Raw genomic sequence first — 14,004 nt, 5'->3', positions numbered from 1 at the left:
TTAAGCCGTCTTTAACCCTGTTATCTAACACAGTCATAAAACATGAGTCCTGTTAGTCAGAGGGGATATTTTTCAAGGAGGAGAAGTTGAGTAGCACCTGTTTTCTTTATCTCGAAGTAGGTAACATTTGAAGTAGTTTTCCCCCCAATAATTAGTGTGGTTACCTCAATATGCAAATTCCCAAACGTTTTGTGTGTGTGTGTGGTTGTGGTTTTTGTTTTTGTCGTCAGTTTCTCACTTCTCAGTGGAGTTACTTTCATTTGTTTTTATTGATTTGGAGACCTGCTTCACCGTACCTGAGGACAGAACTATTTTCTAAAACGTGTTTTCTAAAAAAGTTTTTGCAAAACTTGAGTCACATCGCAGTTTTACAGTTTTTCTGGATATGTTAATTTTCGTGGGTTTTTTTTTCCTTTTTAGTAAATCTTGTTTGAAGGGCTTTCTGTGTGCCAATTTTTTTTTCTGTGTGCCAATTTTTGTGTGATGATTTCATTACATTTTAAACTTTCAAGATGCCTGTGGATTATAAAATTCTAGACTGAATGAGTAGGCCCAAACTTCTTCCTTTCTTTCCTTTTTTAAAAAGATTTATTTATTTATTTATTTAACGTATATGAGTACACTGTAGCTGTATAGATGGTTGTGAGCCTTCATGTGGTTGTTGGGAATTGAATTTTTAGGACCTCTGCTTGCTCCAGTTGGCTCTGCTCGCTCCGTTCAACTTTGCTCACTCAGTTCCTTGACTGCTCCAGCCCAAAGATTTATTTATTATTATACATAAGTACACTGCACCTGACTTCAGATGCACGAGAAGAGGGTGTCAGATCTCATTACGGGTGGTTGTGAGCCACCATGTGGTTGCTGGGATTTGAATTCAGAAGAGCAGTCAGTGCTCTTATCAGCTGAGCCATCTCTCCAGCCCCCTTTTCATATATTTTTTAAAAAGATTTATTTATTTATTTTATGTATCTGAGTACACTCTAGCTGTACAGATGGTTGTGAGCCTTCATGTGGTTGCTGGCATTTGAATTCAGGACCTTCAGAAGAGCAGTCAGTGCTCTTACCAGCTGAGCCATCTCTCCAGTCCTTAATCTCATTTTTACAAATGAAAATATTGAAGCTTTGAGAAAATTCAGAGGTTTGCTCAGGGTCCTTAGGGAAGCTATGTACTTGGGTCATGGTACTGAGCAGTAGCTGAGAGCTCACAACTGAACCGAAAGAGAGACAAACAGAGACTGAGACTGACCAGGCCTGGTTTGAGCATTAGAAAAGGTCACAGCAACACACAGCCATACCTCCCAGTCGTTCCCAAACAGTTGAACTAACTGGGGACCAAGCATTCAAGCATAGGAACCTTTGGAGTCCATTATCATTCATACCACTATAAACATGCATGCCCATCTGGAACTTTTTTTTAATAATGTGATTTTTAAAAAGATTTATTTATTTATTTATTTATTTATTTATTTATTTAATGTATGTGAGTACACTAGCTGTCTTCAGACACAAGAAGAGGGCATCAGATCCCATTACAGATGGTTGTGAGCCACCATATAGTTTCTGGGAATTGAACTCAGGAACTCTGAAAGACCAGTCAGTACTCTTAACCTCCAAGCCATCTCTCCAACTAGCCCATCTGAAATTCTACCTGGGCTTTGAAAAATATATATATATATATATATATATATATATATATATACATATATACACACCCATACATATATATTTATATTTTGTTTGAAAATTGCATATACTGTGTTTAATTAAACCCACTCCACATTTCTTCCCCTCTAATTTCTTTCCTGTCCTTTCTACCACTATTTCCTCCCACTTTAAATGTGTTCTTTTTTTAAAAAAAAAAAACCCATTTAGACCATTTAATGTGACCAGTATGTACTTGGGTGTAGGACTATCTGCTGGAGTGTGGGTAGCCTCTCAAAAGCCACACCCTGATGAAAACTTTCTCTCTCCCATTAACCATCAATTGTCAGTAGTTTTTCTGCTAGGGAAGTGACTTCCTGACCACCTCCCTGTCTGTCCTATGCTAGGATTTTGTCTGGCTTTATCTTATTCAGATCTTATGCATGCAGTCAGAGTGGCTGTGAATTCATATGCCCAAGCACCCTGCTGTGTTAAGAACACTGTTTTGCTGTAGACTACCTTTGGCTCTTAAATTATTTTATCTCTTCTTCCACACTAATCCCTGGAACCTGGGAAGGATAGGGTATGATATAGATGCCCTGTTTAGTGATGGGTTCTCCACAGTATCTTATTCTGTATGCTGACAAGTCGTGGGTCTCTGTGTTAATCACCATCCAATGCCGAGGGCTGAGCGATGCACTAATCTATGGAAATTATCAAATCCTTAGAAATCAGTTAAATGCTGTGCTCATTTAACAGAATAATAGTAGATTCTCAGATAGGGCCTGTGACCTTCCCATCTGTGGGCTCTTGGCCCTCATAGTGGAGCTAGATGTGAGTTTTGTCTTACGGAGCAAGCCTGAAGTCCAGTCAGAAAGTGTTTTCTCTGACATTTGTGTAACCTTGTCAGACTGTTGTTTTAATTCACAAAGTTCACAGTTGAGTAAGACTGTTGATTGTTGTTTTGTTGTTGTTGTTGTTGTTGTTTTCGGAAGGGGATTCAAATATTTTAGGGGAGTAGGTGATCAGATTTGTTTTAAAAACAGAATTACATTCTTAATACAGATGATTATAAGGCCCTTGAACTCAGTGTTGACCGGCTAAATCTTGGGTGGGACAATAGTTGGGGTTGAACCATTGCCAGTTATACTTACCTCAGTTTTCTTCAACATTTCACATCTGTCATGTATTTTATTTATAACTTATTTGTTCCTTGGTTTAGACTCCTGTGTAGTTTCTTTTCTTACTGCTGTGTTAAGACATGATGACCAACACAACTTGTAAAGAGTTTATTTGGGGCTAGGGTTTCAAAATGTTAGAGTCCATCACCACAGTAGAGCTAAAGTATGGTGGCAACAAGGAGACAGCAAGAGCAGAGGGAATGGCTAGTCTTGAAACTTGAAAGCTGGCCTCCAGACACATGTTTTATTCAAGGCCATACATCATTATCTTTCCCAGAATAGGTCCCAACAGCTGGGGACCAAGTATTCAAAGCTATGACCCTATGGGGACATTCTCATTCAAACTAGTATAGGTTGCTGTTTCTGATTTTCAAAGTATTTAGCCCCGTTCTACCTTTTTTTTCTTACTCCATCACCAACGCCAGAAGCCTTGCATTACCTTATCCTGACACTGTAAGATTCTGAACATAAATGTGAATTGTCCACTGCAGCACAAAAGGCTGTCTAATAACATCTAACCCATCCTGATGGGAAAGAGCAAGAGTGCTATGGCTTTTAGAGCTTGGAACAGCAGAGTGAATGATTTGTTAAACGCCAAGACTGTTTATTCTTTTCTTTCAGGTTCAAGTAAATGATTTGAAGTGGGTGGGGCTTTGTTTGTTTGTTTGTTGTTTGCTTTTTTTAATTTTAATTTTTTTATTTTTGCTTGTTTGCTTCTGTGGGTCCGTGTTCAGTTAAAGGTTGCAGGTTTTCAGAAATAGGCCTTGAGTTAGAAAGTTAAAAACCAGGTAGTTCATTGCTTCATTGATCTCATTTCTGAAAGGCGAGTCCTAATAGTATCAAAAAGTTACTTAGATGCTAACCTCTGACGCAATGTGATTTCAAGTGGAAAAAACCATATTTGGACTCTTCTATATTATATTATATTATCTAATATATATGTGTGTGTACTAAACTTTCTCCTGTATACACAGTGCCTATCTCTGAAGAGTCTTATAATTGCTTTTGTTTGTTTGTTTCCAGAGATCAGATAGTAAGGGAAGGTTTACACACTACATATCAGGGAAGGCTTTCCTTCTTTTGTCTTCAATGAGTTATATTGAATCTCATCATCATTTTATACTTTGAGATTTCAGTTCATACTTTTTGAACACATCGATTATAAAACCCTTTTATGTTTTCATAGCTCATTTTTTTTTAAAGATTTATTTATTTATTATATGTAAGTACACTGTAGATGTCTTCAGACACTCCAGAAGAGGGCGCCAGATCTTGTTACAGATGGTTGTGAGCCACCATGTGGTTGCTGGGATTTGAACTCCGGACCTTCGGAAGAGCAGTCGGGTGCTCTTACCCACTGAGCCATCTCACCAGCCCCCCATAGCTCATTTTTTATCTTTGTCTCTGAGTTGTTCTAATACCCTTAGTTTAGTTATTTTCCCTGTAACAAGGGACCTTTCAGGTGAGAAGGCTCATTGCCTATGATGCAGTAATCGATGAAGCGTTGATTGTTTGGGTAATGGTTAAGGTGCAGTTTTAGTTGGTGGACATTTAGAAGAGGGTTCTCCTGAAGGCAACAAATTTGAATATATTTATAGCTTCTGGGGACAGAGCATATAGAATGTAAAAATACAGGAAATAATGAATGAAGATATGGAGATTCTGGAAGAAAAGAGGCCTACATGAAAAGTTGATGTGTGTGTGTGTGTGTGTGTGTGGTGTTTGTTTCTGTTTTTTTTTTTTTTTTTTTTTTCTTTTTTAAATGAATTAAGGGCATTTAGATGTGGAATTCCTTATATTGTCAAGTGCTACAAGTTAGATTTGTAACTTTCCTTTTACTTTGTCTCCCTGCAGGTCACCCTCGCAATTATGGCTATTTGAAAGGCTCAGACAGTGTGGAGGGGGAGTTCCCCTCCTCACTCCCCCTTGGTGCTTGACTCCAGGAATAATTTATAAACTGAGATTATTTTTTTAAATGAAGAACTTGTATTTGATATGAACTTTATAGAATTATTTATAAATTTTTGATTTAAGTGCCAAAAGATTATACAGAGATATATAGTTTTATATAATTGTTGTGACAACTTAAATTATAACCCCCAAAGGGCCATCTCTTCTTGAAATTCTTCCTGAATAGTATCTTTGTGTCCTGGCTTTTTCACTTTTAAAATTTACTTCGGTGACTGTTCTGAAGGAGTAAGCAATATAAAGCAATTAGGATGGATTCTGCCACCCCCGACTGCACGTCAAAATGCAGATCCCTGAAGCATGCTCTGGATGTCCTTTCTGTGGTGACAAAGGGGAGTGAGAACCAGATCAAGTCCTTCCTCTCCAGTTACTGCTACAATGCTGCAACTGTCAAGGATGCCTTTGGCAGGAACGCCGTCCACCTGCTTTCCTCCTGCGGGAAGAAGGGAGTGTTAGATTGGCTTATTGAGAAAGGAGTGGACTTGCTGGTGAAAGACAAGGAGTCCGGCTGGACAGCACTGCACAGAAGCGTTTTTTATGGACATATCGATTGTGTTTGGTCTCTGTTGAAGGTAGGCATCATTAGTTTATTTAAAGCTGTTATTTATTTAAGCATGTGCTCTTCTTGTTTCTTTTTCCTTTTACTGAAAACAGGTTTATTTTTTCTCTCACATTATAATACCCTGATTATGGTTTCTCCTCTCTTTACTCCCCCCACCTCCTCCTCACCTCCTCTCCCATCCACCTCCCCCCCCACCCCCTTTGTGTTTCTCATCAGAAGACAAACAAGCCACACCTTTAATCCCAGCACTTGCAGGGAGGCAGAGGCAAGTGGATCTCTGTTAGTTTGAGGCCAGCATGGTCTACATTGTGAGTTCCAGGACAGCCAAGGCTATATAGTGAGATTTTGTCTGAAGAAAACCAAACATGCTTCTCTGAGATAATCATAAAATAAAATAAAAACTAACCCATTGCAATTAGACAAAACAAACAGAAGGGAAAGAGCCCAAGGAAGGGAAGAAATAGAGACCTACTCATTGACACACTCAGGCATCCTATGAAAATGCTGAACTGGAGGGTGTTATATAGATAGAAGAAAATATATAAATATAAATGAATAATAGTAACACATTGAGGTTAAAAAAAGTGCAGATGCAAGTGACTCTGAGGCGGGGACCCTCCAGTCCTGCTGTTGAGTTCAGTGTCTGTGGGCCATCTACTGTTCAGTGTGTGGCCTGCCCTCAAGAGTCGTTTGTTTTTCCAGTGAGACTCCCTTGGAGAAAACTAAGTGGTCATCTGCAGGTGGTTATTAATTAGAGAGAGCTTCTGGGTCAGGGGTGGGGCCTTTGTCCTTTCAGCTCTCAGACTCTATCTTGTGTAGGCCTGTGCGTGCTGCCTGAGTCTCTGAGTTCACATGTGCTTTAGGAGGCCTTGTTCCATCCCCTCTGGCTCTCACATTCTTTCTGCCTCCTCTTCTGTGGGGTTCCCTGAGCCCTAAGATCTGATGGAGATGTCCTGTTTAGGACTGAGTGCTCCGAGGTCTCTCCGTGTGCACATTGTCTGGCTGTGGGTCTCTGATTTGCTCTTCTCTGCTGCAGGAGGAAGTGTCTCCAAGGATGGCTGAGCAGGGCACTGCTCTGCTTCCCTGGCTGGAGTTTAGGCGTATGCCTTTCTTACTCTATTTCACGTTGCGTTTTCTAAGAAAGGTTTATATTTGCTTGATACTTTTATTGTCATACCTCATCTTTAGAGTTGAAATCTCATGTATATCTATTTACACGTTTTATGTAAAATTTCAAATATACATAAAAGGTAACAGTATATAATGAGCTATCGTGCAATTTTATATTATGGGCACTACTATATGCTACTGGGGATGGGGGGAACCTTGAACAGAATTTATTTGAACGAAGAATGATTTATGAATTGGACAGCACCTAAAACCAGAGAGGTTCAGTATGAGAATGTAGCTCAGGGGCAGAATACTCACCTCATATTCTCAAGGCTCAGGTTTCCTCCTCCAGTACATCTATTTGTTTAATTGGAATAAAATGGTTTTAGTTTAAAAATTCAATAATTAAAATCAGCTTAATTTATATGAAATTTTGTCACTCAGTAGATTCTATCCAGGTGTGTTACGTCAATACCTAAATCAGAAAGTGTTTTGAGAAATACCCAGTGTCATTGGACTAATGAATACTGAGTCATGCATTCTAAATATATAACTTTGTTTTATTTATTTATTTATTTAATTATTATTATTTTTTTGTTTTGTTTTGTTTTGTTTTTTGAGACAGGGTTTCTCTGTGTAGCCCTGGCTGTCCTGGAACTCACTTTGTAGACCAGGCTGGCCTCGAACTCAGAAATCCTCTTGCGTTTACCTCCCAAGTGCTGAGAGTAAAGGCGTGCGCCACCAACGCCCGGTATAACTTTGGTTATACAGGCATTTATTTTTTCAAGTTTGTGCAGCCCAGAAAACACAAAACAAGTCTTTCTATCCTTAAGCAACGTGTAGCTAAATTAGGAGTCTTATCATTAGAATTCTTATCTGTTTCATTTTTTTTAAAGATTTGTTTATTTTATGTCTGTGAATACACTGTAGCTGTCTTCAGACACATCAGATTCCCTTACAGATGCTTGCAAGCCACCATGTGGTTGCTGCGAATTGAACTCAGGACCTTTGGAAAAGCAGTCACTTCTCTTAACCACTGAGCCATCTCCCCAGCCTCATCTGTTTGATTTTTAAAAAACCTTGCCTGGCATGGTGGCGCACACCTTTAATCCCAGCACTCGGGAGGCAGAGGCAGGTGGATTTCTGAGTTCGAGGCCAGCCTGGTCTACAAAGTGAGTTCCAGGACAGCCAGGGCTACACAGAGAAACCCTGTCTCGAAAAACCAAAAAAAAAAAAAAAAAAAAAAAAACTTATTTTTACAATTTTTTTTTTACTATATGCTCATCAAAATAATTTATATTTATATTGATTATAAATGTCACTTTTATGCAGAAGAAAGGATGAGATGAGAACCATACCCAAGCTGTTTGAATACATGAACCCAGAGTGTTTCCTTCTCTGTTCTAACCATCCCTACTTAGGCCTAGAACTGGAATCTTCTAGCCTCTGAACAATCTAATCTTACAAGACTGATTCTGGCTTTTCTTGGCCTCTGACTGAATTGCTTTGCCTGGCCTTGTCCTAACTTTGGCAATATATTCTAATCTGTGGTTCCTTCTCATTCTCTGGCTCATTCTGTCTTCACCTTTGTCTAATTTGTTCTCTCTGCCCTCTTTGTCTCTGTGAAACTATCCTGGTAAAACTACCATACACACTCAACACACCCCCTCAATTAGATGTCACTTTCAAACATGGCTGCTTCCTTCTACAAACCAGCCTTACCTTCAGTCTTAGGGACTAAAGGTGTCTGTCTCCCCAATGGGTCACACTGTAATCCAGAGCATGTCTGCATTCAGCTGGGTCACATAGACTTAGACGGTCTTTGGATGTGACCCCTTGCCAGAGCAGCCATGTTACTGGGTTAAAATTTCTCTAGAATTGATGGTGCAGTATTTATTTTCTGGAGCTAAATTGTCTTAAGTGTCTGACTTAAGACATCTTGGATAATTTCCAAACATAATTCCAAAAATTCAGTTATGTCTACAAAAGGGAGTTCTGTCTGAAGGTTTCTTACTAGTCATAAGTCTGTATTTAGGGCTTCAATTTAAACAGTTGTGATGTGGCCGAGATTTTGGACTTTGCCTGCTTTAGATTTTCACGGTGGTGTGGGTGTGCATTGGCTATGAGAAGCTGGGAAATTGTGCTTTGGGCATCTTGCCCTTAGACTGTCTTATTATTAGAGACGTACTGACCACTGATAGATAACTTATAGTGAGTGAAGTTCACTGCTAAAACTTTTCTACCAAAAAATTCTTCCAAAACTGTTTAGTGTTCTCCTGTTGTAAGATACCTGCTCATCATGTCCCTTCCTGTGACCTCGAAATTCTATCAGCAGAAAGGGGTGCAGGACGAGGCTTCATTGAGGGGCTTCATGTCAGCTTTCTCATGTACACTAGAGTACTAAACGTGTCACATATTGGCAACAAGACACTATAATCATGAATTGAGGCTCAGTGAATTTGCATCAGATAAAACTTGCACTATAGCATTTTTATATCAAATGCCAAAATAAGTTGCTCAGTAAATATACACCCACACTGCCTATATTGTCAGTCTTTGATTGCTGAATACAGAAAACCTTGGCAGAGACTCTGCCTACATAAAGCTACAATATAGATAGCAAGTTTAAGTATCATGGCTCTGACAGCTTTATTCCACGATGTGATGGAATGCCAAAGGCTTTATGCATATAGGATTCTACTGCATCTGTTGTAGTGTACTTTAAACTGCTTCATTTGTAATATTGGGGTGAGCCTAGGGCCTCACACATGACAGGCCAGAACTCCATGGTGAACTATACTTAGTCATTTTTAGATTTGGAGACTGGATTTTGCTCAAGGTGAATTCAAACTTGTAATCCTATTTCCTAGCTAGGATTGCAGTCAAGTGTCATGACCCTTTGTGCCATTGACTTATACTGCTGTTTACTCATGGATCCGGAAGAACTTGCTTTGATTTGTCTTACTGCTATGGAAACCTAGTCCCAAAGTATTTCGAACAAATACCTTTGAGTGTAAGTACATGCCAGAGAGTGATACATTAGAGACATTAGAAACATTACAAATGGGAGATAGGCAAAAATAAAATAATTAAATATAAATAGGAAACAGCTTTAAAATATTGTAGTGTTAGGAGTTTGCACATAACAGAAACCAGTGGTAGTAACATAAAGCAAAAAGATCTTAGGATGATGTTAGACACCCATAGAAGAGACAGCCAGGACTTCCAAGTGACCTTAGACCTATAAACAAAAACTACTTTTCAAACCAATATAGAATAACTATAAACATAATAATTGATCTGAAATTTTAATCTTCCTCTGAATCCTAGTAATGATCGTTTTTACCTTACAGTGTTTAGGACTATACAGTTAAGATGAAAACAGATGTTAGTGTTTTCAGTAGCATTAGTGCTCTGTAATGAAGTGATGTATGTAGTCCATCTGTTACCCATAGGAAACTATCATAAAATTCTCAGGCTCTTTAGGCTGCTGTAGACTTAAACACTATTTTGTAAATTACACATTTGGGAGATATGTACGGAGAGAATTATCTTAAACAAGTGGCACAGACTCTGCTCAACATATGTACCTTTAGCGTTCAAGTATTTTAGGAAGTAAGGAAGACCTCAAGGGGTTCTGGAGAACAAGAGTCTAGAGTCTTGTGTTCTGTTGAGAGGCTACTGCATAGGATCATGCAGATACATGTGGTCAGTAAGGTCTAGTAGAGATAGATAACAAGCTACATGTACTCAGAATTACCGTGTTCTCATTTGTCATGTGTATAGTTTGGAATATTATGCCCATCAGTCTGCCCATTAAGACCAGGGCAGGTGAGATGAAGGAAACAGGATCATGTCATAGGAGACAAACGCTGACTACTGCTGCCTTTGCTGTGAAATCTTTGCAACCCTTTCATGTATAGACATGAAGTAGACTATAGAAAGTTAGTAGGTCTGTAAATGTGCTTTACTCCATATATACAGATGTATGTCCTTCCAGGCCATCAGATGTACCTCTTCCGGTTTGTTTGAAGTCACTGTAACAAAATACTTGAGGTACATTACCTTATGATGAAGAAATTGGATTTTGGTGTGTGTTTTTAGAGGTTTCACACCATTTCTCATTGGTCCCATTGACTGGGGTCTGTGGTAGCACAGCACATCATGGCCTGGAGCCTGCGGTGGAGCACTCTACTCACCTCATAGTGTTTGCAAAGCAACAAGAGGAAGATGCCAACTCTGTAGCTCCTTCAGTAGTGCAGGACAGTGATGGAGAGGGCCTATCGGCCTACCTGTCAGCTGTCCTCTACCTCCAGCAGTGCCACGGATGGAGTCTCAGTGGAGACGTATTTACCTTGAAAATCTGTCGTGCCTCCTGATTTAAATGTTACCTTGGGGCTAGAGATGGCTCAGCAGTGAGAGTGCATGCTGCACTTTAGGGGAAGGGAGTTCATCTCCCAGCACCCACATTGGGTGGCTCACAAGGACCAGTAATTCTAGTTCTAGGTGACCCGATGGTCCACTTCTGTGTCAGTGGGCACCTGTGTACACACACACACACACACACACACACACACAAACAAACCAAAATTTAGAATGTTATTTCTTTCTTGGTCTACCAATAATTGAGCATTTGATATTTTTTAGTTCTTTTGTATATCAGAGAAAAATGTCTGTGGCTATAAGGGATAATGGTTATTTTCTGTTTTCAATGTGTTTATGGGGTTGACCATTTGATTTTGATATTTAAGAGTAGATGTTACTGATTTGGCATAAATTGATAATGTGTACTTTTTTTCCTTAGCATGGTGTTAGCTTGTATATGCAAGATAAAGAAGGATTGTCACCTTTGGATCTTCTTATGAAGGACAGGCCAACTCATGTTGTATTTAAGGACACCGGTAAGAACAGTTCCACAAGTGCAGCCTAGCAAGGTGCAGCTTTGGAAACACATTTATTTATTTATTTATTTATTTATTTATTTATTTATTTATACAGTCTAGACTTTATCCCCCTCCTGGTCCATCCTTCAACTGTTTTACACCCCACACCCCTTTCTTCCCTCCACCTCCCATTTCTGAGAGGATGTCCCCACCACACCAGACCTCCCCACTCACTGAGTCTCTTGAGAGTTAGGTACATCTTCTTTGACTGAGTCCAGTCCCAGCAGTCCTCTGCTGTTATGTGTTGGGGCCCTCATATCAGCTGCTGTATGCTGCCTGGTTGGTGGCTCAGTGTCTGAGAGATCCTGGGGATCCAGGTTAGTTGACACTGCTGGTCCTCCTACAGGGTCACCCTCCTCCTCAGCTGCTTCTAGCTTTCCCCTAATTTAACCACAGGGGTCAGCAGCTTCTGCCCATTGGTGTAAACATCTGCATCTGACTCTTTCAGCTGCTTGTTGGGCCTTTTGGAGGGCAGTCATGATAGGACCCTGTTTGTAAGCACGCCATAGCATCAGTAATAGTGTCAGGCCTTGGGGCCTCCTGAGTGAGATCTCAATTTGGGCCTGTTACTGGACCTCCTTTTCCTCAGGCTCTTCTCCATTTTTGTTCCTGTAGTTCTTTCAGACAGGAACATTTCTGGTCAGAGTTTTTGACTGTGGAATGACAACCCCATCCCACCACTTGATGTCCTGTCTGTCTACTGGAGATGGACTAAAGTTCCCTCTCCCCACCGATGGACATTCCATCTAAGGTCCCTCCCTTGGAGTTCTGAGAGTCTCTCACCTCCCAGGTCTCTGGTACATTCTAGAGGGTTCCCTCACCTGGAAACTCTTAATAGAATTCCATTGTCATTAAAATATTGAGCATTTATTTGTTTGAATATATACAAAGGACTTTTACTTTCATGTCTGTTGGGTTTTTTAAATTTGTGTATTAATAAAGTTTTTTTTTTGTCTTTTTAAAATTGTATGTCTGTAAGAGTTAAAATACAACTCAAAGGGTTGGCATTTTATAATTTTCACTAGTTTAAAGTCATAATGTGCACTCAGGAAACAACATCAACATCTGAAGTAAATGAAAACAAAGAATAGAAGTAACTGTTTTATCCACACATTTAAAACTTAAAAAAAAAATCAATTTATTTAGTAAGTGTCTGTGTGTGTGAGTGTATATGTCTGAGTTTGTGTATGAATATGGGCAAGCTTATGTCACACAGTACATGTGTGAGGACAGAGGTGGCCCTGGGTGTTGGTTCTGGCCTTTCACCTTGTTTGAGATAGCACCTATTTTTTCTGCTGCATCTGGCAGATTAACTGTTGTACAAGCTTCTGGGATTTTCTTGCTTTTGACTCCTATTGCCTTGTGGGAGTCCTGGGCTTACAGATGCTCACTTTATGTCTGGCTTTTACATGGACTCTGGGGATTTGAACTTATGCCCTTATACTTGTATGACACTCACTTTTTCCCAGTGAACCATCTCCTTGATCTTACTTGCACATGTAGTGTCACTTGCCCTCTTGGTTTTGGAAATGTGGATTTATAGGAAAGAAGAGAATTAAATGGGAGTGCTGTGTAGTTTGTATCTAAGCTAAGTGAGAACACAGTCCTCACCCCCTGCCCCCCGCTGCTCTCTCCACTCCACAGTCACACTGCTTTTTACATGACATTCAAAATTTCATCTTACAGTATTTTCAGTCTTCCAGAATAAAAACAAAGACTTATCACACTTACCTCTGATTAAATTTTGTATCAGTTTGTACTAGCCATTGTTATTTCATGTATCAAGAGTGAACTGTGAAATTTAATGTCAGGTTTGTGTGTGTGCTCATTTAGATCTGTACTCCCAGTACTTGTGAGGTGGTGTTGGAGGAAGGAGGGCGAGGCCATGCTCTGTTACATAATGAATTCAGAGGCTGCCCTGCACTCTCAATCCCTGACTCAATCCCTCAGATCCCCTAAGCAACGTTCATGTTTGTGTAGTAACATGCAGTACCAGTGGTGCTGTGCTCACGTTTATAAACACAGCTGTAAGTAGGAATTTTATACTTAGAGTTTCTTGGAAACAAGATAGACGTGGCAGGTGGTGGCTCACAGAGGTTACCTGTTAGCTCCCAGTGAGGACCCGAGGCAGGACCAAATGCTGTGATTGCTCACATCAGATTCAAGCTTTAACTGTGATTTTGATGTTTTGAGTGTTAGAATTTCCAAGAATTATATATTGTGTTAAATAGATTCATATTTATACTATTACAATTGTTCTAAATATGGGAACTAGATCAGTTTCTATTGAATCATGTTTCAGGTGAACTGATGCTCACTGTGTATCTATAATTAGGCTAAGTTATAATTTGCTTAAACCATAACAGTATAAAAAGAAATCTTAATTTCTATTTCAGATCCCACAGAAGTCTATACTTGGGGAGATAACACAAACTTCACTCTGGGCCACGGAAGCCAGAACAGCAAACATCACCCCGAGCTGCTGGACCTGTTCTCCAGGACTGGGGTTTATGTCAAGCAGGTATTCTCAGGGATCGTCTGTGTACTTTGAGAGATAAGGCAAACTTTGTATTTTATAATTTGGATCTTGCACAATTTT

The 14,004-nt window shown here is 39.7% G+C and overlaps 1 protein-coding gene across 2 annotated transcripts in view; it reads left to right on the top strand.

The window, feature by feature from the left end:
* Nucleotides 1-14,004, top strand: part of Ibtk (inhibitor of Bruton tyrosine kinase) — a 64,814-nt gene that overhangs the window by 674 nt on the left and 50,136 nt on the right. For both annotated transcript variants that reach the window (XM_085827790.1, XM_085827789.1), the window contains exons 2-4: nt 4,677-5,362; nt 11,267-11,363; nt 13,802-13,926. In XM_085827790.1, coding sequence (XP_085683916.1) covers nt 5,042-5,362; nt 11,267-11,363; nt 13,802-13,926 — 543 coding nt within the window. In that variant the 5' untranslated portion in view covers nt 4,677-5,041. The remainder of the gene's footprint in view (nt 1-4,676; nt 5,363-11,266; nt 11,364-13,801; nt 13,927-14,004) is intronic.

Source organism: Mus caroli, unplaced genomic scaffold (genome assembly GCF_978045245.1).
Source record: "Mus caroli unplaced genomic scaffold, Mus_caroli_1 scaffold_11, whole genome shotgun sequence".
In the NCBI taxonomy this organism is placed as follows: domain Eukaryota; kingdom Metazoa; phylum Chordata; class Mammalia; order Rodentia; family Muridae; genus Mus; species Mus caroli.
This window is presented reverse-complemented; position numbering and strand designations above follow the sequence as displayed.